At 42.7% G+C, this 27,952-nt stretch overlaps 1 protein-coding gene across 4 annotated transcripts in view; it reads right to left on the bottom strand.

Moving 5' to 3' along the window:
* CACNA1I (calcium voltage-gated channel subunit alpha1 I) overlaps positions 1–27,952 on the bottom strand; it is a 361,190-nt gene that overhangs the window by 316,685 nt on the left and 16,553 nt on the right. For 3 of the 4 annotated variants that reach the window (XM_077339439.1, XM_077339442.1, XM_077339441.1), the window contains exon 2: positions 12,977–13,287. In XM_077339439.1, the coding sequence (XP_077195554.1) occupies positions 12,977–13,266 (290 nt within the window). In that variant the 5' untranslated portion in view covers positions 13,267–13,287. Of the gene's footprint in view, positions 1–12,976; positions 13,288–17,580; positions 17,721–27,952 lie in introns of all 4 variants that reach the window. The other variant, XM_077339440.1, reaches the window with a different exon arrangement.

Consider the following 27,952-nt stretch of genomic DNA (forward strand, 5'->3'; position numbering starts at 1 on the left):
GCTTCCTGGACTGATGTTCCCACCAATACATCCACTGGCTCATATTCGACAACGGGTGCCTCGCTCTTCTCGGATGGCCTGAAGCATGGTGGATGAGCACTACGCTACAGTAAGCAAATATCTGTCTCTGTCGAACTCCATGATGCTACTGTTATTTTATGCCAGTTGAGTCTTTTTGACTCATCCCCCTCACCCTCTCTTCTTCTCTCAACCAGCTGTTGGCCCCTGAGGGTCACAATCTGGCTCCATTGTGTTTGGAGGAAGAGGCTTCCACCCATAAGCCTGCTAGGGAACCTGGGAAATGACCAGCTCCCATCATTTCCAGAATACACTGCCTGGCGTTCAGTGCTGTTGCCGAGTCCTCTATGCCAGATTGGCTCGCAGTCTGGTTTCCAATTATAAATCCCAGCTTCCTAGCATTGATCTGTTTGCCCCATCTTCTTTGTCCCTCGCCCTTCTAAAGAACCACGTAAGAAGCAGCAGGGTGCCGGCTCCAGGAATATGGCTCTCCTCATGTGTCACAGGCATTGCCAGGTGAATAAGCCAATGCATGCAAGCCAGAGTGCCTGATTGCCAGTCTGCAGGAAAGGAAAGGACATTTATGGAGTCCCAACTGCCAAAGCGAGCAAAGGAAGCTCTGTGCTCCTGCAGTCGGCTAACGATGATAAAGGCTTACGCCCATTCACTGCCACATTCCCTTCAAGTATTGGCAGTCCATCCCATCATTCGTTGCAATGCAAGGTATCGGTTTCTTTCAAATACCTCTTCAGAGGGTTTAGCAAAGGTTACATAAACATCAAAACCCTTATTTTATTAAAAAGTCATCATACAGGACACCAGATGTCTTCAAAATATACACCTTAAAATGGTAGGTGTGGAAAGTGCCATCAAGTTATGGCTGACTTATAGCAACCCTGTAGAGTAGTCAAGGCAAGAGACGCACAGATGTGGTACACCATGGCCAACCTCTGTGTTGCACCCCTGGCCTTCCTCATTCAAAGACTAGCCCTGCTAAGCTTCCTGGATCTAACGAGATCAGGCAGCCTTGGCCATCAAGGTCAGGGCATCAATAAAAATAACTGGAGCTACAACAAAAACAGACCAAGACTATCAACTTCAGGCAATTACTAAGGAGAGCAGGACGTATTGGCTGGCTTGCCTAACAAACTCTTGGGGTATAGTCTCAACCTGTCAGCTCCTTGATGCTGAGTACAAGGGCACTTCTGTAGAAGGCAAAACTGAGCCAACTACAAATCCCTGTGCAGTGAGGATGCTGAAACTGTAGCTGCCTGGGAGTCATCCTTTGCCAGAAATCATCCTTTGATCCATACCTGGGCACTTCCCATGATACCAACCTCCTCTCAATCCTGAACCTCAGGTGACAGAAAACCCAGAAAGGAATCTTGCATAGACAAAGGAGTGTATGTTTGGCAGCATGACTCCTTCCCTATATTCGCTTTCACAATATGAGCTGACATAAGTGCTTCCAGGATCATGAACCACACTCATACAACAGCAACATGTATTCTCTCTCCTTTGAAATACTGTGTATTCTCCACTTGACCCTTCCCCCCACTACCTCCATCATGGAAGTGCCTTCATCAACCAGAGGCAGAAAACATGAAGAACTCAACCAAACACCAGCACAAGAGGATCAGTGATAAAGGACAGAGCAAGCTTTAGAGTTCACCGGAACACCTCTTCTACATGGAGGTTAAACAACAGCAGAGGAAAAAACAGAAGAAGATGGTGCTGGAGATGATGAAGAAGTCCAGCTGACAGTTTGTAATAGCTTGAAAATGAGACATGAAGAAAGAAGAATTCCATTTTATGTTTCCTGCTGGCTACAAACTTGGATATTTCCATCCCAAAAATATGTAAGTGAAATAAAAGAGTAAATGTCAAAATAAAATAAGTTCCTGTTCTTTTAGTGCAGCAAGGAAGCTTTAAAATGGGTATAAGGATCAGATTTCCCTCCCATCGGTGGGAAGAGTGACAGAGTGTTTTTTCTCTGGCTTTGCATGCCCTAGAAAGGATATGTGTATCCAGAGAAAAAAAGGTCAAAAGCCCTCTTCCAGGAACACTTTCCATGGGTGGGAAGGAAACCTGAAGACCCTTGTTCTCCCTCTCCTGGGAGGGCTCCTTAGTAATGCTGAGTGAACCAGCACTTTTTCAGGTGAGTTCCCCCAAAGTATGTCTAACTGTGAGTCTGATCACACACCTGTGTCCTGGTGTAGCATATCATTATGCTCTGAACTGCTTGCTTCTGCAATTCTCTTCTGGACTGTTCCCCTGGTATCCAGCCATCTGAAGCTAGCCCAGCTCTCAGCTACTACTCTCTGCTGGACAGCTCCCTGGTCTTACTTTACACCCTCCCTGTCTCCATAGCAGGAGCAGTGGGACAGGCAGGGGCCAATGTACTCTGACATATGGCCCATTTGCTTTATTTGCATTGTCATTGGTCTGTACTTTTAAGCCTTCTTGAAGATCATTGGATTCAAAGGCATGGTATAAATATTTAGAATACATAAATGGGGGCGTGTTCCCTGGACTGAAAGGACTCCATATTTTCTAGCGGCATTACTAGAAATGTATTGTAAGGTGAACTCCAGCTGTGCATACAACAGATATTACCATGCTGATACTGCATATATAAACCCACACGTTACTACAACATGCCCACATCCTTCTTGCCTTCCACCACCACTACCACCCCTTGCCCCGCCAAAGTATCAAGATAATTTGACAATTCCCAATCTTCTCTGGATTTCTGATTGACTGTGGATGGTTGCTAAAATTCTCCCCAAGACTAAATGGGATATTACAGGTAATCTGCACTCATCCGTACTTTCTAGAGACATGTTATTTGAAAAGGCCACCTGTGTGCCTTGATACTTGAAGAAGCGATTTGTAACAGGTGGGAAAGAGTTAGCTGCCTCCCATCAACAAGTTTCTTGGGACAGTGAGGCCAAGAACAACCCACCTGTACTTTAATCAGAATGGCAACTATTGTGAATGAATGAATGAATGAATGAATGAATGAATGAATGAATGAATGAATGAATGAATGAATGAATGAATGAATTATATTATGGAGACTCACACAATGATCTATCACTGCTTTGAATCAAGTAGCAGTAGCATCCGTAAACATCTAAAACTCTCAGTGCTGGTGCTACAGTCTTCCCATGAGAAGAAGACAACCATTGTGATCTGTCAGGAGAGGTTGAATTTGCTTTACAGTTATCTTTGAAATTTTTCTTTAAATTATCATTATAATCTGTCAGCAGTGGCTCTTAAAATCCTAATTGTGCTGGTCCTTAGGTATCTGCTGGATCTCACATTAGTCTGCCTGAGTATTAAGATCTTCATCCCATGCCTCTACAGCAGTAGGGAAAAGGCCCTTCTCAGGTTCAGCATATCATCAGTGAAGTTCCCTTCTCCTGGCTCTCTTGGTATCTGCCCTGTTACTTTCCCAGCATCAAACCAACACTCCTTTCATACGTCTTTTGGGACTGGTTATTTGTGTGTTGACCCTTTGAGATCTTTACAGGTTCTATCTTTTCAGATCTAATTTGGTCTATCAGACATCTCTTGGCAGATTTTGTTGGTTTGTAATATGATGAGATTTATCTTTGTGGTCTTTTTAGAGCTAGAAGGTTTTAGCTCCTGTGGTTTGAGTCTTGAGCTCAGTCATTTATCCAGTTATGTGGTTTTATTTGTTGACATTTTATGCTGCTCTTTGTGTCAATGTTTGGGTTGTCTTCTGTGATATTATGTTGTGATTTTATGTTCTGATCTTTGGGAGACCACTTTGAATTATTATTGGAAAGGGGGAAATTTAAAATGGGAGATGGTTATCTAAATAAATAAGTAAGTAGTTTGTAGAATGCTGTGCAGTACTATTGGCACTTACAAAGTTCTCACTGTGCCCCATTGATCATGGGTTGGATCCAAAACATGCTGCTGAACAAGAAAAGGAGATGGAAATCCAAATATGTCTTTTCCCCTGAGATTCAGCAATCTCTTGCACAAGTGGAATCACCGGCACTACTATTCCATACAAGTATAAACTTGTTTTAAAAATTAATATATTCCATCGTGCCACAGCATAAGCTTTTGAAAAAGCACTTGTGCAAGCATTTGCAGAACAGCTGTAGAATGTCTTTTCTACACTCATGATTCTTTAGCGGGCTCCAAGTGGAATATATTACCCATTACATCGTGGCCATCTTGTATACTAGGGATGGGCACAAAAAAGTGTCAGCACTGGCATTCTTTTTTTTAATTCAGTTTTGTTATATTCGTTGTTCAAAGTTCATTGAAAGTCATTGTTCAAAGTTCATTGTAAAAAGCCATTCATCTTGTTTTTGTTTCTATACTGGTTGGGAAACACATTTCAATCTGTACCTCTTCTCTCCCTTTCAAAAATTCTCAGGATTGTACCCCTTCTCCATGGCCTCTCTGTCAGATTTCGGAAATCTTTTCTGGGCAGAGAGGAGCTTGTTTTTCAAAGCACTCCAAGATAGCAGACAGAATGGCTGAATGTGCAAATAGACAACATACCATCAATAATTAATAAAATGCCACATATTTAGCAGGGGCATGATGGGTATGCAGGGAATGGGAAGAACTACATGTAGCTTTATGATCCCAGCCAAGGGCTATTTTTAATTACCTGGAACCATGCTGGCTTGGCATTATTGTCTCTGTATTACTGACTTCAGGGCACATACAGCATTGCGAGAACACAGGAGATACTGTTTGGCATCAGGTGAGGGTGGGGATTTAGCATTTGCCTTTTCCCCCACCTCAAGGAGGCATAAACTAAACATTTGCCTCTGTTAATCCCAGGGATACCACTGCAAACAGCTGGGGAGAAGGCAAAGAGTAACACTCACCTGCAAGTCTCTAGCACTGGATCTGTGCCAAGGAGTGCAAGCAAAATGTCTGGCCCTGTGCCTAGCAGGCACAGAACCAGAAAACAGAATAGCTTGAACAAACAGGAACCACTATTTATATAGAATTAAAGCTTTCTGTAAGCCAGTGAGCCAGCAAAGTGCTTGGGATGAACACTTTAAAAAGACAGACCTATCAGTGAAAGCCTCTTGAGTGGCTAGATATGTCTGAAAGTCAGCTGATTGGTAAGCATCCCTGATAATTACATGTATGCTGTAGCCCTTCCTCTGATCTATAAATTCTAAGTCCAATGAGCAGATTCTAAGAGTCCTGAGTTTTACTCACTGTTCCTAGTGTACATCCCTAACATGTAAAGATTTCAGTAGGTTGAACTATTTATTTATCCCATTTATATACTGCCCTCTCAGTATACTGGTTCAGAGTGGTCTACAGCATCAATAAAACAATAAACAATTAAAACAATACATTAAACCACTTTAATTAATCTTTAAGACCATTTTTAACTGACAACAACATCATCTCAATTGCAGCTAGTATTTCTAGTGCCATCCCTTGGAAAAGGTCTGTTGCCAGACTGATGTAAACATGAGAGCATTTTTTTAAAGCTGGGCCTATAACTTGCTATTGGATCACTGGCCCCAACCAAAAGCTTGGCAGAAGATCTCTACCTTGCAAACCCTGAGGAACTCTACCGGTTCCGTGGATCTCCTCCAGGAGCTTGTTCCACCAAGTAGGGGGCAGGACTAAAAACATCCTGGCCCTGGGTGAGACCAGACTTACTTCCTTGGGGCCAGGGACTAACAACTGGTTGGTGTTTGCAGAGCAAAGAGCTTTACGGAGGACATAGGCAAAGCGGCGATCCCTCAATTCTTTTGATACTGGAAGTTGACCTTAAAGCTAAAAATAGCCAACATGTGGAAAATCAAGTTCTGAGGCTATTTCACGGAAGGTCATGAAGTCCCTTAAGCAAGCAGTCAAGGGATATGCCCCAAGACCCACATTTTAAAGAATGTGCCAAAAAATGGTGAGTGTATATGTTTACACAATGCAAAACCAAACCTGTGAGAGTGGGTTTGGCTCAGCTGTGGTTTTCAGCACTTAACATGCCATTTTCTGGTCCTAGAACGCTTAAGTCAATACCAATGAAGTCAACTGGAAATTTCTCAGGAGCAACAGCTGCTGAAGAAGCAAAGTAGGATGTGTACTGATAGCAAGAAAAGAAAAGCAACTGAGTCAATGAACTGCATAATATGCCTTGTTATCCCCCTGTTTCTTATATTGATCTTTTAAATGGCATGCTCATTCTTGCTTTCAGGCTCCTTTCTATAATACTGACCTCCCCCAAAAGGAGGGGGGGTGTATTCAAGCTATATACAATTTTCATTGTAACAGAAACCTGAAAAGCACAAGTAATTATATAAATCCCATATCCACTTTTGGATATGCAATACATACAATGTCTCAGTGGAGGCTTCACGTTACTGAAAGAGTGCCCCTAAGAATTTTAGTTTTATGATCTATCATAAGCAACTAGTGTGGGCTGGATTTGATACATAAGCAGTATAGAGCCTAGGACTGCTAACTCAGGTTGAGAAATTATTGAAGCTAGCTTTGAGAGTGGAGCCTGGGGAGGATGAGATTTGAGAGGAGGGACCTCAGTAAGGTATAATGCCATAGAGCAGCGGTCCCCAACCTTTTTGTGGTTGAGAACCGCCTCCGGGGGTGGGGGAGAGCTGGCGGCGCAGGCACCACTCACTCACGGCAGCTGCGTGCAAACGAGCATGCGCAGTTGCCGTGCATGCGCGTTTGCGCCAGCAGGGGGTGCAAATGCACATGCGTAGAGCTGCCGCACATGTGCGTTTGTGCCAGCAGGGGGCGCAAACGTGCCGGCAGCCGTGCCTGCCTCTTCCCCCCCCCTTTCACAGCGAGAAGCTAGCCAGGCTGCGAGCGAAGCGGCTACTTTGGCAGCTGCTTTGGTGGCCACTTCGCTCATGGCCTGGCGAGCTTCTCGCTGCAGGGGGGGAGGCAGGCGCGGCCGCTGGCAGCCCGGTACCAAGGCCTTCACGGCTCGGTACCGGACCACTGACCGGGGGTTGATGACCCCCGCCATAGAGTCTAACCTCCAAAGCAGCCATTTTATCCAGGGGGACTGATCTCTGTAGTCAGGAATCCATGTAGTCCCAGAATTACAGCTACCATGTTCCCAGTCATGAATGTATGGTGAATTCTTATGATGGTGATGATTCTTATTCCAGTTCTAACTGGAGATCCTCACTGCTGGCAGAGAAGAGTAAAAGGGCATCTTAACAACTCTCATGGATAAATTGGGGGTGGCACTGAAACAGCACAAGGCAATTCCCACAGCATTTCCACAAAGTAAGGGTGACGAATGAGAAAATCCTACCAGCCTTCCGGTAAATGTATACTACAGATTATAAAATGAAGCAAGATCCTTGTGAGTAAAAACTCTGTATTCACATACATGTGGATATCTTCTGTTACTTCCAGGTGAAAAGATCAAAAACCATGGAGCTCATAGATATGCACAACAGGGTGCATCGCCTGAAATTCCATGATGTTCTCTTTTAAGTTGCTTGTCTTACATTGCAAATGGACTTCAAAATTTGGACTGTACGGTTTCCAGAATCCTCACTAAGCACCTGCCTGTCCTGTATGCAGGTTTCACCTAAGTTGGCAAGCCTTTGGGTAAGATTAGAACAGCCATACAACGACATGCCCTCTGCGACCTCAGAGCAGATCAGCCAATGGCATCAAATTAAACAGAGGTGATCATGCAGGCAGAGATGGAAGACTTCCAGAAGGGAGATTCAGTGACACTCACAGCTTGTCACACAGTGGGGCCCTTTGCTAGAGAAACATATAGTTGCTGTATTATTTCAACTACTTCATCTCTAAGCATTGATTTTTAAAAAGTATAAAGAATTATCTTGCATTTGTGCCTCATTTTCTTAGGCCTGCTTCATTTGTGATATAAATTTTGATCTTGTCCAAATAAACTTGGGACAAAAACTAGCTTTTGCTAATGTACAATGTTTGCGCATTTAAAGACCCTGAATGCTTCCAAGAGACACAGACATCTGCTAATAAATATTTGTACAATATCTGCAATTCAGCTCCTTCAGCATGTACTGCTATATGCAAATCTGAAACAGAGGAAACAATAGTGAAGCTGCCTCATCTAGTTTCTTTGTCTAATTGTAAGTAATGAGTCTGCCTTTAAAAATACGGCTCCCTCAGAAGTGGGAAAGGGTACCAGAAAAGACACAATTTGAAAGAAATCTTGGAACAAATGCTCACCAAAATGACCAATTAAAGGCAGACTGACAGATTATATTATAGATATCTTGTTTATATTACATATATACACACACACTACCCTCTCTTCAGCTGCAAATACCATTGCCAAAATAGCATTTCTTGCCAAGCACAAAGTATACAAGAAACGGTAGTGGTTCAATCAAAAATGAGTGTGACGTAGTGGATACAGTGTTGTTTGGTCAGGGAGACTCACCCAATTTTCAAATCTCTACTCAGCCATGTCCTCACCACCATCTACTCATGGGGTGGCCATTGTCTATGCTACCTCACAAGGATGTTGTGGGGATGAAAAGGAATAACCGATTTACACCACCTAACACTCTTTGGAAGGAGAGAACAAATATCATAGATAAATCACAGCTCTGAAGCTTTCACTTGAGCTCTGCTTTGTTCCACTCAAATTCCTGTTTGTCACCATGGATTTGTGTCCTGCATGCCAGCTTGGCCCATGTTCTTCGGGCTTCCATATTTGGATTCAGGCCTTGTTTTCCTTTTTGCTTCATGATGCCTGGTCTATCTATACGTGTCCTAGAATGCGATGGTCATGAGGTGGCAGAGACCTGAGGTGATGTGATCTCTTCAGACTTCAGGTGGAAAATCACATTTTTCCCTCCCCTTAAACACTTACACATACACACACAACTCCCTGGAAGTAATGAATTGTCACAGTAGGAAGCAGGCTGAGCTAGAATCACAGAGTCTGAAGGGAATTATGGACCATCTAATCCAATCTCCTGCTCAGTGAAGAAAACCTCTCCATTTCCCTCTCCTTTCCCCAACTCCGATCTTCTAGTTTAATATTTGTAGTGATTTTTTTACACATGAAATACTCCCCCCATCTGCAGTCCAAAGTGGTACAGCCCCCTCTGCACCCTCAGAATTCCATTACCTCAATTTGCTGCATTCTGCTGTTACAGACTTGGGTATAAACCAAGCTCATATCATTTACTCCTTCACACTTTTCAGCTTTCTGGCCTCAAACTCAGCCTACCACCAGTCACATTTTTCATACTGTCCTGACAACTACTTCATTACTCTCTTTGTGGTCCACGACTCATAAATCAACTACAAACAGATTTAAAAGGACAAGACCATCATTTTTTTATAAGCCATCTAAAATAGAAATGTCGCCGTGCTGAAATGTCCACTCATTTTGTAAAAGCAAGTCAAACGTAGAGTCTCCTGAAGCTGATCAATTTGTGGATACTTCTGAGAGGCACACAGGAGATGCCTATTCACACAACCAGTCTAAAACACATGGATCTAATCTGCTTAACAAAATAAAGTCTTCAGAAAGGGTGTGATGCAGCTGGCTCACAAATCACATTGCTCATATGAATGGATTGTAAGTTAGACCACACTATTGCAAAGAATCCTGTGTCAATGTCTGACCCATGCTTGACTGCCTCCATGTGAGGCTCACTGCCAAAGGAAATACATTTGCACAAACGACAGCAAGGCATTAGAGCTTTCAAAAACCCACTGATTCTCATTTCTACACAGTAGTTACATTCCTCATAAAGAGTGGACACTAGAAAAGTGCACTGGAGGCACATAGAAAGAACAGTTGGATGGTGTGGAATATTATATGTGTGCGCATTCCCTCTCTCTGAAAAGGCATGTTTAAACAATGGTCCTTTCAGACAGTAGCAAGGTCATTTATCTTTTTTCATATGAACAACTAATTGATGCTGCTTGGTCAGGTAACAGTCATCAACAATTAGACCAAGAGAACCATCACTCTCTTTCCTTTCCATCTCATCCCCACCCACCACTGAGACATAGGCTATTATCCATCTGTGGCAACAGCACATTCAGTCATGCGTTTTTTACCAAAGTAATTGCAAAGATGTGAATTCTAATGTATAATGCAAAGATGTGAATTCTAATGTATAATGTCCAAATCAGGATCCAGAATGTCAAGATTCTTAAACTCAGATAGCTTTATAAATCTCGATAAACTCTCCCTGAACATCCTATAAAATGTCACCCAAAATAAAAAGTGTAATTCCTCATGCAAAGACACAAACTGTTATTATGAACATCTCAAAAGCTAGTTCTTTGTTCCCTCCCCCCAAACTGGAATTTTAGTTAAACATTCATTAATATGTACTGCAAATCCGACCACAAAAATTATCACTCTTCAGAAATTTGTATTATGATCCACTGGACTTGTTTTATTTAGGAGATTTCTATGCGTCCTCATCAGAGTCCTGCTCTGGGCAACTTAACAATTAAAATAAGTTAACAATACAATAACAACAAGCCATTTTAAAAAGCCACCGAGACATAAAAAGCATTGAATTATCCAGAACACAGATGTCACACCAGAGGAGGCCACTAAAAAAGCCAGAATGATAAACCCCCAACTACAAGATGTGTTTGGGCCTAGTGCCTAAAACACAACAAAGTGCACACCAGGCAAGCTTCAAGGGTGGGCATGTGTTCCAAAGCCACCACTGAAAATTCCCTGTCTCTAGTTATTTACCTGCCTTACCTCTGAAGAGAGAGGCACAGATAGCAAGGCTTGAAAGGCAGATCTTAATAGATAGGCTGGATACTCCATTGTCTGGAGTTCCATCTGAGAAAAATGGGGCTATCAATGTATGTAAAAAGAAAGTGAATGGCTCATGCCAACAAGAGAAGCATCAAAAAATGCCATTCACAGACAAGGCAGGAATTTCTACATAGTCAGGGAGATTCCATGATATACAGAAATATATGACTTGAAAATGATCCTCCCCCCACAAAAAATATGCACATGTAAGGTTTTTTGTCTTTTGACTAATTTTCGAGTTGAGACTATTGAGAATACACAGAATGTTGAGAGCCACTGAAACTCAGTTCAATAAGAAAAGAAAGGAAGTATAAGTTAACCTACTCAAGCCCATGAGAGTTTATTGAAGCCTGAAGGGCTACTGAGGATGGAAGATGTCAGGGCTTCCTCATTTTTGTTTTGTGAAGACCAGTCAACTTGTAAATACAACTAAAAACCAAATAAATAATAGTTGTGTGCTATCATGTCACAACCAACTCAGGGCAACCCCAACCATGGTGTGTCCAAGGCAAGAGGTAACCAAAGGTGGTTTGTCATTGCCTTCCTCTGTATGACAACCTTAGTCTCCCATCCAAGCACTCACCATGGCTGACCCCTTCTATGAGATCAATCTAGTCAGGGCTATTTAGGCTGCTAAATAAACCAATAAACTAACAATCCAGCTGTGGGTGTTGAACCACATTACATCAGACCATGTCATAAGGGCAACATTTTGCTGGCAGATTAATCAGTTTACAATGCAGTTGATTAATCAGGACTGGCCATTTTTTTTAAAGTAATGGTAGCAGCAAGGATATACCAGAAGAAGAAGAAGAAGAGGCTCAAAGCAGCTTACTGTCACCTTCCCTTTCCTCTCCCCACAACAGACATCCTGTGAGGTGGATGAGGCTAATAGAATTCGGTCAGAATAGCTTTATCAGTGCTGTGGCGAGCCCAAGGTCGCCCAGCTGGCTGCATGTGGGGGAGTGCAGAATCGAACCTGACGTGCCAGATTAGAAGTCTGCACTCCTAACCACTACACCAAACTGGCTCTCTAGTGCAATCTTCTGTTCTACAATATACAGTAACCTTCCAAGGGAGTTAGGACATCAGCCATAGCTCCAATCACATGATTGACTGTTCATTGCATGACAGCATTATTTTGATTTGCCCTCCAAACTCTATTATCTTAGCTGCTGGTTGTACAACAGTGGATCTCCATGATCTGGTAGAAATGAAGGGAGTTTCCAATCATGGGCACAGCCCATAGATGTTGCTGCAGTGCACGTCCTACTTAAATGAAGGGATGCTGAATGGGAATGGCACTTGGAATAGAACAATAAATTACTGGTCCTTCTGTCCCTGCCCCTAAAATACACTTAGTTCAAAATGGAGTGGATTCACTGAAACAAGGATTTCCTCAGTTTGGGGTGGAAAGTACACTGAATATTCCAAAGGAATATTTCTTAGATAAGTAATTCATTAGTACAACAATACATGTGAATACAAGAACTGAACGAGGCCACACTGGTAGAATAACAGCCACATGAGATCTCCTCTATACATCACATCGAGAGTTAGAGATCAGGGTAACCATTACATCCCACCACATCAAATTATCAGCTATTTCTTTTCGAGCTATGAATATTCTTGTCACTGTACATACTTACAGAATGCACTAAACATTGTAGAAGATCAAGGAATTTCCAATAATATATCTACCGCATAGTCAATCATACAAGATAGAATAGATGCATGCCACACAATGTAAAGTTCACATGGAAATGTGTAAACAACCCTATCTCTTATACTTTAAACTTTCAAAGAGTTACAATATCACTCCTTTGGTAGCAGAGAAAAGCAAAGAGGGAGATGAAGGGAAAACACACATTTTCAAATATCCACATCCCCTTTCTTCTTGCTGGCTCCCATATCTGGCTTTTTTATTAGCTGTCCAGAGCTCTCTCTGAAGTCCTCCCTTTCACCAGCAGCTCCTTTTGATCATATATTATTGCCGCTGAGGCACTGTTTAAATGTAAGCAGGGAACAAAGTGTTTCATCAAATATGTAAGTAACTCCATCTCTTACCTGTCAGGTGTTCTGCAAGGGCAGGAGGACAAAAGGAAGGCTGAGAAGATAAAGAAAGGCTAGAAACCATAGCTCACAGCTTTGAAAGGATATGGATTGCACACCATCTTGATGCACCAGTTCCGAGGACTGGTGGTCTGTTTTAAGCAGAAGAAAACCACAGGAGCCAAATCAGGGTATGGTACATCTGGGTCTGGTGGAGGCTCAACTTCGTCATCTTCGTCGTCATCACCCAGGTCTGGGGATGGTGGTGGTTGCTCCAAGGGGGTTGGTTGCTCAATAATTCCCAGATCCGTATGTTCCAAAGGGCACAGAGTGGGGTTGTGAGCTGATGGATTTCCCGAATGCCAGGCAGAGGAGGGGTGGGAGCCCTGTTCTGCCATGCTGGCATGAATTGAGAGCCCCTGGAGAGGAAAAGAAGAAGACACCGATGTAGAACAGTCCATCACCAAGCACTCAGGGTGACTATTTTTGGTTTGACAACACTGGAATGATAGACCTGCTGACTAATGTCCTCCTCATTCCAGGCTATGATGAGCCCTTTTCATACCTCCTCCTCACTCTCAATAAAAAACACATTTATGATTAAAAGGCAACATTTTAGCCTGCAGTACGGACACCATTGGCAGCAGACTGACAGTAAATACATTTTTTACTGCCAAGTAGTCTCAGCAATGGCCAGGATACTTCATGACAGACTTCTACCAAGTTCCAGTTACTCCCAATCACGCTTTTATATAGAAGGCCAAACAACATGTTACACCATTGCTGGATCTACTTCAGGCCAAACAAGACATGCACTGGGAAAGAATTTTCAGGGCTGTAGGGTCTTGCTTGGATGAGGACCACAACCTATAAGAAAGGGTTGGGTTTAAGGCCTAAAATACTCTTACATCAACTGTCCATTATGCCTTTATTTGCCATGTTAGGGAAACTTATATAGGTAATTGGTACGTGTAAGTTTCCCCAGAAGGCTAATAGTGACTCCTTAGGGCTGTTTCAGGTCAAGAAAATGACATGACAGGGCATGGTTAATCTCACTCTCCCCACATGCCAAATCAGAACCTCCCATGCCAGGGAAAAAAATTAAAACCAAAGAAGTTCCACATTCATAGAGCCATAGAATCATAGAGTTGGAAGGGACTTCCAGGGTCATCTAGTCCAACCCCCTGCCCAATGCAGGAACTCACAACTACCTGCCCGCCCACAGTGCCTAAGTGATCCCTCCACCAAAAATCTCCAGAATCCAGCCTGGCCTTATGGAAATTCACCTACTATTCCAAAGTGATCAGCAATTCCCTGGGTATGTAAGGAAGGGCCACAAGAAACAAACACTGGCATATCCCTTCCTGCCTACCCACTCACAATCCACCTAAGTTCATAAAATCAGCTTTTCTGTCAGATGACTATCTAGTATCTGCTTAAAAACTTCAAAAGACCAGCACCTCCTGAGGAAGCCTGTTCCACCGAGGAACCGATCTAATTGTCAGGAACTTCTTCCAGATGTTTAGCCAAAAATTATTTTAAATTAATTTCAATGCATTGGTTCTGGTCCGACCCCTTGGGGAACAGAAAACATTCTGCTCCATCTTCTATATGACAGGCCTTTAAGTATTTGAAGATGGTTATCACATCACCTCTTAGTCATCTTCTCTCCAAGCTAAATAGACCAAACTCAGCCTGGAGAATTCAGAATATTTGGTTTGACGGAACCTGGTAACATTGCATTTATGCTCTGCATTGACTGGATCTGTGCACAGTTTGGTTGCTAGTTAACTTTGCTGTAAAGTTGCCTAATGGATTGGAATGCTGCATGTGTGTCATGTTGTGAGCTATGCAGGCATTAATGCAATCACAATTGTTTCACCACACTCTGAGGGGCATCTGGATCTACCCAACTCAAATTTTCAACATGGCAGTTGTTTGTGTGACTTGGTATTTAATCTTCTCAAATATGGGCATCTCACCCCACAATGTCTTATAGCCATTTTCTTCATTCACTAAAGCCCCTTTAAAACCCTGTTGATGATGTCATATTTCTGGCTGCTTAATTAAACCTTCTAAATCCCTTCTTAATTTGGGTTTTGAGTCACTCTCCTGATTCTACACAGCATTTCATTCAGCCTGTCTTCTGCATTTTCAGATTCCTCTAAGATTCCTGCTTAAGTTCTGGGTGAAAGTAATATGCATTGACTTTAACCCCTGAAAGCACATTCGAATAGCTGATGTATTAATTATCACATGTCTCAAAGACTAAAATTTCTGAAACAAAAAAATTTAGTTTGCATGAGCTAATTTGTGAGATCCATTTCCAAAGCAAGACAGATATCCTAACACTGTTCAGATTGGCTGTCTGTGGTAAGCAAGCTCCTGTACTATGCACAGATTTAGCAGAATCTATACACTGATATACATGGTGAAATAATAGGCACAGTTGCTACTGAATAGCTACAGACAGAAATATGCTATCACAAACTGCTTATTTTGTTTCAAACAAGGTTCTGCTCTACAAAGGGAACAGGTATGAAATACTGCTTCACTTTACCAAGATTAATCAAAAGGTGACCAAAGGTTACAGGCAATAATAGGACATAAGACTCCACCACAGTAGCTCCCAAGCTCTACTGGTCTTGGCACAGTGCCTTATCAAACAGCTGTTTAAGTCATTCAGGAATGCATAATAACCACTGACCGACATAAGAAGAAATGCCAACAATTGTATCTCCAGTAACACGGCATAGAAAAAGATTTACACGGGATTTATTCAAAGAGACTGAGTCAGAGGCAGTGAAGCATAGGCTGAGGCAACTGCTTCAAAGCCAAGGGGCCATAACAGAGGCCTTGACCCTCAAGATACCTCCAGTAGAAGGTGCATGTTGGGGAACCTCACTATGGTGCCTTAAGGCAGTAGGCAGGTATGTTCTTATTTTGCTGGAGTCCAGCATCTCTTCAAACATCTATCAAGTTTTTTTTTTTTACCCTATTCTTCCTCCAGGGAGTTTAGGGAAATATATGTGATTCTTCATTTACCATTTTATCCCCACAACAACATGTTATCTCCTTTTCAAAAGGTAAGTAGAAATACCACTCTTCTAGTGGTTTAGAAGATCAATTGTTGCTTCATTTTGAGCAATGATTTTCGAATGGACATTAAATGAGGTTTTCGTGCATTATTTCTACGTTAAGTATCTAAGTGCCAACTGGTAGAGACAGGGCTCCTATGTGTTTTATTATGGCAGTTGCCATAATTTTCCTTCACTAGCTATTTGTATTTACAAAGCACATTTTAGTAGAAGAAGGGGGTAGTACCATTGTTACTGGAAGAATGTACTACATCCTCTCCCAGAACCTTATGTGATACCTTCCGGCCTGTTGTCTGACAAAATGGATTACCTCTCATCTTGTTACCAAGAGAAGACCTCAGAGACCAGCGTGTCACACATTCATAGCTTATGTAGCAATGCCACTGCATTTTAAAATATCAATTTCTAGTAAAATCCAATTGTCAACAGTACAGGACAAAGATCCAAAACACAGAGCTTATCTCTCCATAATCCTGTCTCGACTCTAAAAGCTGAATGTTATCTTTCCCAGGCCTCTCATATCTTTCTATCCACGAGTTTGTCTTTGTTGTTTTAATGCTACATTACTCATGTTCAATCAATGCTGCTTAATCCAGATGTCTCGCACCTCCTGATGTTTTGCTACAGACCCTGCCTCTCCATACAGATCTACCGCTGCCATTAGACTTTCCAAGAGTTAATCTTGTCCAGAGTTCTGCTCACACTCCCCACTTCCAATGATATGGATATTCTTTACTGCATATACAACTCTCGTGAAATATTATATTTCAGTTGTTTCTACTTATTAGTAGACATCAGCCCTGCATCTAAAGATGCACAGAATGCTTTGCACATGTGCACCCCCCATGTTCAGATCTAATGAAGGAAAGGTGAATTCTAAGTGTTAATGTTCAAAATAAAACATAAAATTCTTTTTGCAGTGTGCAAGTGCAAAGATTCTTTTGGTCAGTAAAATTGGGGGGAATAAGCAAAAGAAAAGGAAGCTGTTGGCTGAACTGCCTAATATTTTCCCGAATTTTGCTGTGAAGCATGGCTTAGACAGAGGGAACAAAGGCCAAATTGACAAGATACAATTGAACTAGGTAACAGGTATTAGATAATTTTAAAGGGGGGGGAAGGAGGTTAGTTCCACATTACTGGAGTCAACCTTCAAGACAAAAAATAAATAACGCTAATTATTTTACATCGAGGGAGATGTGTTAGAATTTGAACAAACTGTATAAGTAGTTATGTATTGAAATGTGAGATGCTTAATATAACTCCCCTTTATTTATTTATTTGTTGCATTTGTTGCATTTGTTGCATTTGTATACTGCCCTCCCCTAAGGCTCAGGGTGCTCTAATCTGAGAAATTAATTGTTGTTTTCTTCCCCATCATTTTATAGTGATTTTGTTAACCTCATTTTCACCCGCATCATGCTAGAGCTAAGAAGAGTTATCACATCATATGAGAAAGCCTGTAAAGATACATGCAAATCTCTCTCTCTTTTCCTTTCCCCTCCTTCTACCAACTTCTATATATAGTCGCTCACTGTGTTCCATGCAAGGTTCATTCTTCTAACACCAGGACATGGTGTACTCAATGACATTATAAATAGTTTGTCAGTGGCTCACCTTGATCTCAACTCATAAGATTCTAACATCACAGTCTGAATAGCCAACGTGGATTATTCCATCAATTTCACCAGGTGTTCACCATATCCACTAAGGTTCTCAGTTGTTTTTTAGCCATAGCCCAAAGTACAACAAAGGAACTAGGGGGAAAGAGATCATGGTTCAGTATTAATGAAACAGTATAGCATGCAGGAGGTCCCAGGATTAATCCTAATATCCCCAGCTGAAAGGATCTCAGCTATGAAAGAGCTTTCTCCCCCAAAATACTGGGAGATGGGCTCTCCCAGGAGAGCTGCTATCAGTCTACGGAGACAGTACTGAATGAGAAGGACCAAGGATAGAAGGCAGAATCATACCTGTCCAAGTTGCAGGGAACTCACAGCAGATGCAATAATACTGGCCAGTGGAGCAATTCAGTGCCTTACTGGATGGAGATGGAGGGCACATGGGGGCATTGTGTTTGCACTGAGAAATGGAAGCTGAGACTTTTTCCATTTTCAGCTGTTAAAACACAAGCCAGCCTCCAAATCACACACACACCGTGCTTTCTTACACTAAATACATAAACATTCCAGAAGTCAAATACTAATTTGATCAATATCTGCGGATTTGTCGCATTCAGTTTTGCTAGTTCCTTGATTCAAGGTGACCCAGCATCGGCTCCCATGCAAGAAGGGCTCCTTCTTCCTTCTGCCCACCCTCCCCACCTTGTCCCTTCAGATCAGAGTTTTCCATACAGCCTATTAACATGCTGTGCCTGAGTCCAACTTCTATTCCATTAATGGTACAGAGGAGGAAAGGTTAGTGAGGACAGCTGGAAAGAAAGACTTGTTTATTATGATGCTCCAAATGGTTTGGCTGTGGAAGCTACAGCAGGTCTAAACAAGTGCTTTACAAAGCTTTGCAAATAACAATACAATGCAATAAAAAGGTATGGAAAGCAACCTCGTTAGCATATACCTGGTTTCATTCACAGTGTAATATTCAGGTTTTGCACTCTCACTGCCAGACATATGCCCCGAAGATTGGGAAGTGTCTTTCCTAGTGGCGCAGAAGCATGGCTTACATCTCAGAGCATTTGCTGAAGGGGGAGGGAGGTAAGAACTGATCTGGCAGTTCACAATGGATTAATTTTTATTTTTTTTTTACGAAAAGGAAAATCACTGCATCAGAATCACTGCATCAGACAGATTATCTACTCCAATTTGCGCAGCCTAAAACAACTCATTAGAGGTTGCATGAATGCAGAAGCAGATTAACCCATTTAGGCACCCTGAAGCTAAGAGCACCCCTGGGTTGAGAACGGCCCCCACCCGGTCCAGCTCAGACAAAATCCCTCAATCAGTCCACCTCAAATTCCACTAGGATCATGCTTCGTGGCTTCCTAAAGCAGCAGATTAAGAGATGTGAAATGGGATGGAAAGAGTTAGACTAGAATCGTTGCCTTCAGGGCCGATTCATATGTTACTGATCCGATTCAGAGGACCTGTGCAAGCTGCTTCTGTGCAACGACTCACTAGACAGCAGGGTATGAAGTTTGCAGCAGCTTCAGTCAAAGACATGATGTTTCTGGGCAGTGGCTGACACTCTTAGGGAGACCCTGTGCACCTAAGCTAACTCAGGTGGTAAATGCAATGCAAACATGATATCCCACTGGGTGGACTGTCTCTGTGGGGAACTGTTTTGGACAACCTTTTGATGGAGTGAACTATGTACGAACTAGCCCTCAGCCAATGCTGACCAGCGCTGGCAGGAACTGCCACCAGGCAGGCCAAACTCTGATCCTTGCAACCTTTTGACTTCAAAAGTGTGGGACAACCCACACAAAGAAATGCAAAAGCAGTTGCTCTGCATACACTTATCTACAGGCATCCCTGTTATTTGTGGAACAGTGATTTGGAATGCATCAGTTGATCCGAAGGAAGGCATTTCTTCCATGGCATTTCTTAATAACACTGCCATCAGACGAAGAAGAGTTGGTTCTTATAGGCCGCTTTTCTCTACCCGAATGAGTCTCAAAGCGGCTTACATTCACCTGCCCTTTCCTCTCCCCACAACAGGGGAGGTGAGGCTGAGAGAGCCCTGATATTACTGCTCGGTCGGAACAGCTTTATCAGTACTGTGGCAAGCCCAAGGTCACCCAGCTAGCTGCATGTGGGGGAGCACAGAATCAAACCAGGTTCACCAGATTAGAAGTCCACAATCCTAACCACTACACCAAGCTGCTCTTCTACACCAAGCACTGAATACATTTGAAAAGGTATAATTCCTATTGATGTAAAATGAAAGTCCCCTATTTTAGTCAGTGATTAATGTACTAATCACACTAATTAAGTGTACAATGATTTCAGCCCTAATGCAGCCATCTAACACCATTTTTTTAAAAACTCATTGCGTAATAATTAATGGTAGTTTATAAAACCACAAGAAGATGCCATAAAACCAACCAGGCCAGGCCACAAGCGAAAGGACAGAAAACTTATTGATGCTGACTGACCGCATTTGGCTAATGTATTGCATCAGAGAAAAGAGGCAACATGTCAGGGTCTGAAAAAGGAAGTTCTTTCTCCATACATAAAGTTATACCTGCAGGCTGAAACAAGGTCGGAGGGATGATGGAATTTTATGAATACTAGAACTTCCCTCTATCCCAGGGGTAGTCAAATTGCGGCCCTCCAGATGTCCATGGACTACAATTCCCATGAAACCCTGCCAGCGAATGCTGGCAGGGGCTCATGGGAATTGTAGTCCATGGACATCTGGAGGGCCGCAGTTTGACTACCCCTGCTCTATCCTAATTCAATAGATGTTCTGCTAGCCCAGAGCACTTTAAAAAACGTATCAGCTGAATTCATTTAGCAAAATCTCCTCAGTAGGGAGGATTCTACACCTTCAGGGGCTGCAGGTTCAGAAGTTACATATTCCAAGTAGAAGAAGAAGAAGAAGAAGAAGAAGAGTTGGTTCTTATATGCCGCTTTTCCCTACCCGAAGGAGGCTCAAAGCGGCTTACAGTCGCCTTCCCATTCCTCTCCCCACAACAGACACCCTGTGGGGTGGGTGAGGCTGAGAGAGCCCTGATATCACTGCCCGGTCAGAAGTTTTATCAGTGCCGTGGCGAGCCCAAGGTCACCCAGCTGGCTGCATGTGGGGGAGCGCAGAATCGAACCTGGCATGCCAGATTAGAAGTCCGCACTCCTAACCACTACACCAAACTGGCTCTCAAGTACATGTTCAGGTGGACAAATACATAATACTTATCACAACAGCTCATTCACAAACACAAAAAATTTAGCTGTCCAATATCTGTGATATCCAGCACCACATATTGCACTTACAAATAGCAATCATAATCAAAATAGCAATCAAAATAAATAATAAGTAGACACATAAGAATGGCTAGGGCAAATCATATGGCAATGAAATGTAATGTCTGAACCATCCCCAACATCATCCTCATAATATTGCTGCCCATGATGGCAGGGGCTCATGGTAATTGCAGTCCATGGATATCTGGAGAGCCACCATTTGGTCATCCCTGCTCTAACTTCTTCTCAGGCTCCTGGATTCAGGCCACATCACCACTGCCATTCTGAATGCGGCCATACATATGAATCATGCTGGAAAAGTTAAGCACCAATTGAGAGTCCGGAGTGGTTCCATTTAGATGGCGATTGCTCAGGGGAAAAAACACAGTCTTGTATATCAGTGGTCCCCAACCTTTTTATCACTGGGGACCACTCAACGCCTTTTACTGAGGCTCAGTGGGGGGGTTGTTTGCTCCTCTACTCTCAACCACTGCCCTAACGCTCTCTGATCGCTATGGTAATGTTTAAACATCCCTTCAAAATAACAGACATGCCACAACAATGAACATAAGGAACATTTTATTTTCATGGAAATTTTAACTCATGACAATGACAAATCAATGGGAACCCTGAGCTTGTTTCTCTACAACGAGATAGTCCCATCTGGGAGTGAAGGGAGACAATGACACTCGAAGAAAAGGGCCAGGGGGGATGAAGTAATGGGCCGGGGGGGGGGGAGAAGGCGTCCTTCGCGGCCCACCTTCAATTAGTCGAAGGACCACATGTGGTCCGCAGCCCACAGGTTGGGGATCGCTATTGTATATCATGGATAAATGAACACTCCATGGGTCATTGGGAACATCTTACGACAAAGCCCCTCATGAGTCATGGAGCAAGCTGCTGTCTCAGAAGAAACCCTCAAGAAAAGTGACAGGATCCATCATCTTTGCCTCGCTTTCATAATTGGGAGCCAGTTATGAACTGAAGTTGTATGCATGCCTTTAAAAAAAAGATGATGTCAGAAAATTCATTTATGAACAGATAAATGGTTTTTGGCCACCATGGCCTTTGTAGCAATAAGATGCCCTTTGTAGCAACAGCTGGGGCAAAATTTGCATAGTCAATTTATGCAGTTATCGTATTGCAGCTGGCGTAACCAGGTTTTCTGTAAATTAACACTCTTGCTAGATTCAGATATTGGGTGTCTCCCACCTCACTTTGGCTGGTATTTTAGGTATGCTCAGTTGTAGCCCCTGTCACTTCTCACTAGTTGTTTTGATAATGCAGTTGGCATAGTAACAACATCACAAGATTATTAAGGAATAACGACATTAAGCACATCTTCATACTAGATAGAAGATGCCTTCTGATAAACAGCCACTTTATCCTTGAAATGAACAGGGCAGACCAGCTTTTACAAATCACACATTAACCACATGAGATCTTCCATGTGTATGGTTGGAGCCGGTTTCAACCACTTGGATTTGAGCAGAAAATTATCATAGACCTACATGGGATTATATATCAGGGAAGCCAACCCATATGAATATTTGATTGCTCAAACATATTAAGGTGGTGGGGGGAATCATCCACAAGAGCAGCAAAGGTAGCAAGCATGTACTTTCTCAAACAAAATTAAAAGGTGCCCAAGGAAGATTCTCAGGTTTAATTCTGCAAATGTATCTGCAAATGTTCTCTAAGGAGATACACCAGGTCCCCCCCCCCCTTTCAGCTTCGCATCTACTCAAAGTCTTGCTTAAATCTTGGGTGTCAAAAACCACCCTTCCCTTCTTCACATAAACAAGGAAAACCTCTAGTTATTTTGTGCCTGTTACTTGTAATTGTTCCTTAGTTTCATGGCCCCTGTGTCTCCCTTTCACACAAGCACTAACATGAAGAAAGCTTGTTAATTTGGCAGTCCCAGGTAGCTGATGGCCTTTGGCTTGCTCCTTTACTGTTCCAAAAGCACTTGGTTTTGCTGTCAAAAAGCTTGGAGGGTGGATTTTGATTCCTGTGGGGAAAACTAGTCTCAAATGGCAATGGAAAGCTACACTTCTTAATGAGGAGAAAAAGGAACCTGGTGATAGTGAAGGCTCAAGAAAGGTGCTTCACAGAGTAGCTACAGAGAGGGCATCATTGTCACAACAAATCTGTACTTTCTTGTGGTAGACTCCTGGTTTTACACTCTTCAGAGAGACATTTTATCATCCAGCATGGTGTGGCAACTACCAAAATGGCAGGAAGAACTAAGGCTTTACAAAAATGAATGGCAGGACCGCTCCACGAGGAGAAAAACAAATGATGGTTTCTTCCAGGCAAGGGTGCAAAGACGAACCCCCACCAGAGAGGCAAGCAGACCAGGAAGGGCAGAAATAAATGGCATCCACACACCCCGATCCAAAGCGGCTTGTTCTTCTGCCACTTCGCCACCCCACTGCCTACTCCTCCCTGTTGCACATCCACATTATATAGGCCCCACCAGTGTGCAACCCCTCCTTTAATGGGCTTACTTCCTTTTACTTTAAGTGCAGCTCAGTAAAGAAACAAAAAACTCTTCAAAGAAAAGAAAGGAGGAGAAATGCAGAGCTGCCCATGGTGGAACATCCAGATGGATGCTTCAGCTGCAGCCACCCTGCTACTTCAAAGAAAATGAAGTTTATAGTTTAAAAAGTTGACATAAATAAGGGCCTACATTAGACATAGAATCATGTAGACACTGCGCTTTACTTTGTGGGGCAAATCTCCACCTGGAAACAGTCAACGGCATTGTGAAAATTATTTCTCACTGCTATAGCACTCTGAAGGCTGGTTCACATGAGTACATGGGAAATCACTAAATCAATAAATGAGTATGTGGGGAAGGAATTTTATTGATTTAGTGATCTGACTGATTGATTAAATTTATAGCCCACACTCCCAGAATAGCTGGTGGATTAGAGTATGTGAATGATGTGGATTAGAGTAATATGAAACCATCATGCATGTGACCAAGGTGAAACTTTTTTTCAAGCAGAGCACCCAATAATAACATCAAATTCACTGGGTGACTGTTCTTATATGCAGAAAACATGCTATGTGCTCCAACTCTATCAACTCACAGAAGATGGATATCAGCATTGTGGCTTATTACAAGGAACTGTTGAACTACTCAGTGCAGCCCCATCTTGCTTGGTCACCAAACAAAGCAGGAGCTCATTTCTCCATGCAAGAGAATGCTAATGAAACTGCAGGTAAGAACTATAAGCGATCTCACCTGCACTTCTCAAGAGCTTAGCACAAAAACTGATCTGATAGCCTGGTTTGGCTGATGATTAAGGGGAAGGACATGATGGGAACCACCACAAAAGTGTGCTGACAAGCTCTCCCTTTCCCCCTTACTGCTCCTCTCTGTCATCTGACTGCATCAAGCAATCTATTTCATTCCACAAGATTTATAAGTGCCATATGCTTGCAGATTCTCACTGTATCCTTTCACTTTGCCAGGCTATACATATTTAATTCTTAATCCTTCATTATAAATTAATCTTCCCCCCCCTCCCTCGGTCATCTGCATTTTCTTTAATTCCTTAATGTGCCAGTGTTATATTGACAATTTACGTGCCAATGACTGAATAACACTGTATTCAGAGAGGGGGGCAGGCAGGCAGGCAGGCAGGCAGGCAGGCAGGCAGGCAGGCAGGCAGGCAGGCAGGCAAAGAAAGAAAGAAAGAAAGAAAGAAAGAAAGAAAGAAAGAAAGAAAGAAAGAAAGAAAGAAAGAAAGAAAGAAAGAAAGAAAGAAAGAAAGAAAGAAAGAAAGAAAGAAAGAAAGAAGTTCCAGGTGTGGGGAGCCCACCAAACACAATTACATCCTTCTCTGGTTCAGTACTTGGAGTCCTGTGTTCAGTTTTGGGCACCCCAGTTGAAGAGGGATGCAGGATGTTGAGGGGTTTAGAGACCAAGACGTATGAGGAAAGGTTGGGGGAGCTTGTTCTGTTTAGCCAGGAGAGGAGACAGTTGAGATAACCATCTTCAAGTATTTAAAAGGCAGACATGTAGAGGATGGAGCAGAGTTGTTCTCTCTTGACCCAAAGGGACGGACCAGAACCAATGGGATGAAATTAATTCAAAAGAAATTCTATCTAAATATCCAGAAGAAGTTCCTGACAGAGCAGTTCCTCAGTGGAACAGGCTTCCTCGGGAGGTGGTGGGTTCTCCATCTTTGGAAATTTTAAACAGAGGCTAGATAGCCATCTGACGGAGAGGCTGATTCTGTGAAGGCTTAAGGGGTGGCAGGTTACAGTGGATGAGCAATAGGGTTGTGAGTGTCCTGCACAGTGCAGCGGGTTGGACTAGATGACCCAGGAGGTGTCTTCCAACTCTGTTATTCTATGATTTCCACCTGCCAAAAACTCCTATCTGAATTATCTACCTGCTCTCATACTTCACTTTCTACATTTTAGCTTTTGAATACAAACATCACATGCCTAATGTTATTTATAATTACTTCCTATTCCCCACCCCCCCCACCCCCCATTCACTGCTCAGGCATGGCGGTGATTTACTTTTCCTTTCCCCCTCCCCTTTTTTTTAAAAAAAAAGAGAGAATCTCATTACATTATTTTTCCATCCATGTGTCTAATCTCTGTGGTTCTCATTGTATCATTTCTATACCCTTGCCGGTATTCGAAAACCTTCCAATTTATTATCATCTGCAAATTTCATTAACATGCTATTTACTCCTTCCAGATCATTAATGAAGATGTTAAGTACGATGGGACCTGAGAGCAGGAGGAGGAGGAGGAGGAAAGCCCAGCAGCTCCCAGGAGGGGAGGGATTGGAGCTGTCCTCACTGCTGTGTGCCTCAGGCCTGGATGTTCAGCATTGGCAGGAGAGAGGCAACCGAATAATAAGCACTTGCCACTTCCAAATATCCCTTCTCACTACCTGTTCAATGTAGGGGGGAAGGTGCTTTCTCTAGGCATGTGATTAAAGTAAAATGGCTCATTTGTATAACACTTACTAAGGGGGGAAATCCTCATTTTTCCTACTGTGTGGTAATCTTTGACAGCATATTTCACTGACAGGGATATTTTTTCCTTCATCATCACATATAATAGATTGGATCCAGCCATTTCCTGTTAAATCTTGCCCAAGTCTCCTCCTTACTACAGCTCAAGTCCCATGTGGCCTTCCATGATCCTCAGAATAACCTTTACGGCCTACATGGTATAGTGGTTAAGAGCAGCGTTCTTTAATCTGGAGGACTCCGTTTCATTCCCCCTCCTCCACATAATGCTTGCTGGGCGACCTTGGGACAATCACAGTTCTCTCACAACTCTTTCCACCTCACCCACCTCACAAGGGTCCTATGGTGAGAGAAGAAGGGAAGGAGATTAAGGATGTGCAGCGAAGAAAAAATTGGTACAGCTTAGATTCAGCCAGAAATTATTCAGGTATACCCAAATCAACCAAATCCCAGTATCTGTACAGGCGATTGGGTTCAGATGATTCCAGTAAAGCCAAAATCAGTTTTGGCTCTAAGGCAGTGATATCATGAAAGCAATCTTATAAGCAATGCGAGCTCCCCATTACGCCAATCAGAGACCTCTGCGCCCTGATTACTATATACCAAAATTTCACACAAGTTTATCCACAAGTAAAAAATAATTAAAAACTCATCAGAGTGTCCAGGGAACCCAATCAGCAGTCGGAAACTCAAACAAAGTCTAGCATCCTGATAAAAATTACAATGCAGTAAAATATGAGCAATTGTTTCAATTATACCAGAGCTGCAGGACAAAGCCAAACCTCCTTATGTTGATGCTGAAATCTTCCACTAAGCAAAGCCGATGGGAAAGCATCGAAGCGAGTCCCAGAGAAGGCCCATCAGAATTTAGAAAAGGTAATAGATGGCAAATCTGGTTCGGTATAAAAACCCATTCAAACCTTTAGTGACCTATAGGGCCTTGGCATAAGAGCTGTCTCATTCAGCAACTCAGTATCTACAAGTCACTAATGAACCATGTTTTTTGCTCTCCTGAGACTCATTTCCCATAAGGAGTCAGATGCTAGGCCCAGAACAAGAAGTTTATTAATTTCCTCATACACCTAGAGGACTGAAGGTTGACCGACAGAAAAAAGGTATAAGTGCTACTGGTTGGAGATGAAGTTTCAAACAATAATTGATTGACAGCTAGGCCCTAGCCTCTGCCTTTAGAACACCAACCTCCTCTCAGAACATCACCTCCTGGGGCAATAAATAGAGCTTTCAGGAAGCATGACTGTTTTCTCTCCAGAGAGGCAAAATCAGTATAAGGGCCTAGTTGATTGAGCACCATGTATAAGTGAGTGATTCTGAGGCCCGATCAACACTGAAGCCACCCCTGCTACCCAAGTTAACCTTTATGCAAACTCTACTGCAGAGTAGGGACTCTGCTGTGGAAAAGTTGTCTAAGGGAGGAACATGGTCTCCTACGGCTCCCTGCACTGAGTTTCTTTTATCTTCCTGTCACTGAAAAGGGAGCAGCTGATCTCTCAACACAAATTGCAGGTGAGCAGCAGCTGTGATCCCAAAAGAAAAGTCATTTTAAATACACCCAAAGCCTGGCCACTCAAATACACAGAACAACGAAACGCCCTGAAGCACACACCTGTGCATATAAATGTGTGCCACTGGATAAATGGACAGTCCAAGAAAAGAAATTAGAAAGGTCCTTAAAATGTGACTCAGCATGTGATGCAGTTCCATCCTATGCCTGAAAACTCAGTTCTACTAATTTCAGTTGGGTTCCCAAGGAAGCGAGCACAGGACTTTGACCACAGCTTGGTCTAGATGTGGGATCCACTCCAAAGTGAATCCCATTCAATTATCACTATTCACACACTCCCTCTAGTTAGTCTGCTTTCATCTAGACCAGGCTTTCTCAACCAGGGTTTCATGACACCCTGAGGTTTCTTGAAGGTCCTGGAGGGGTTTCACCAATTTGGTGTGAGTTAATTAATTTTAATACACATTTTTACATCTGTTAAAACATTTATCAGGTGATATGACCATATATAGCCATGCTAACCCCCTCTCCCCAAATGG

This window comes from Paroedura picta, chromosome 5 (genome assembly GCF_049243985.1).
Source record: "Paroedura picta isolate Pp20150507F chromosome 5, Ppicta_v3.0, whole genome shotgun sequence".
Lineage (NCBI taxonomy): Eukaryota > Metazoa > Chordata > Lepidosauria > Squamata > Gekkonidae > Paroedura > Paroedura picta.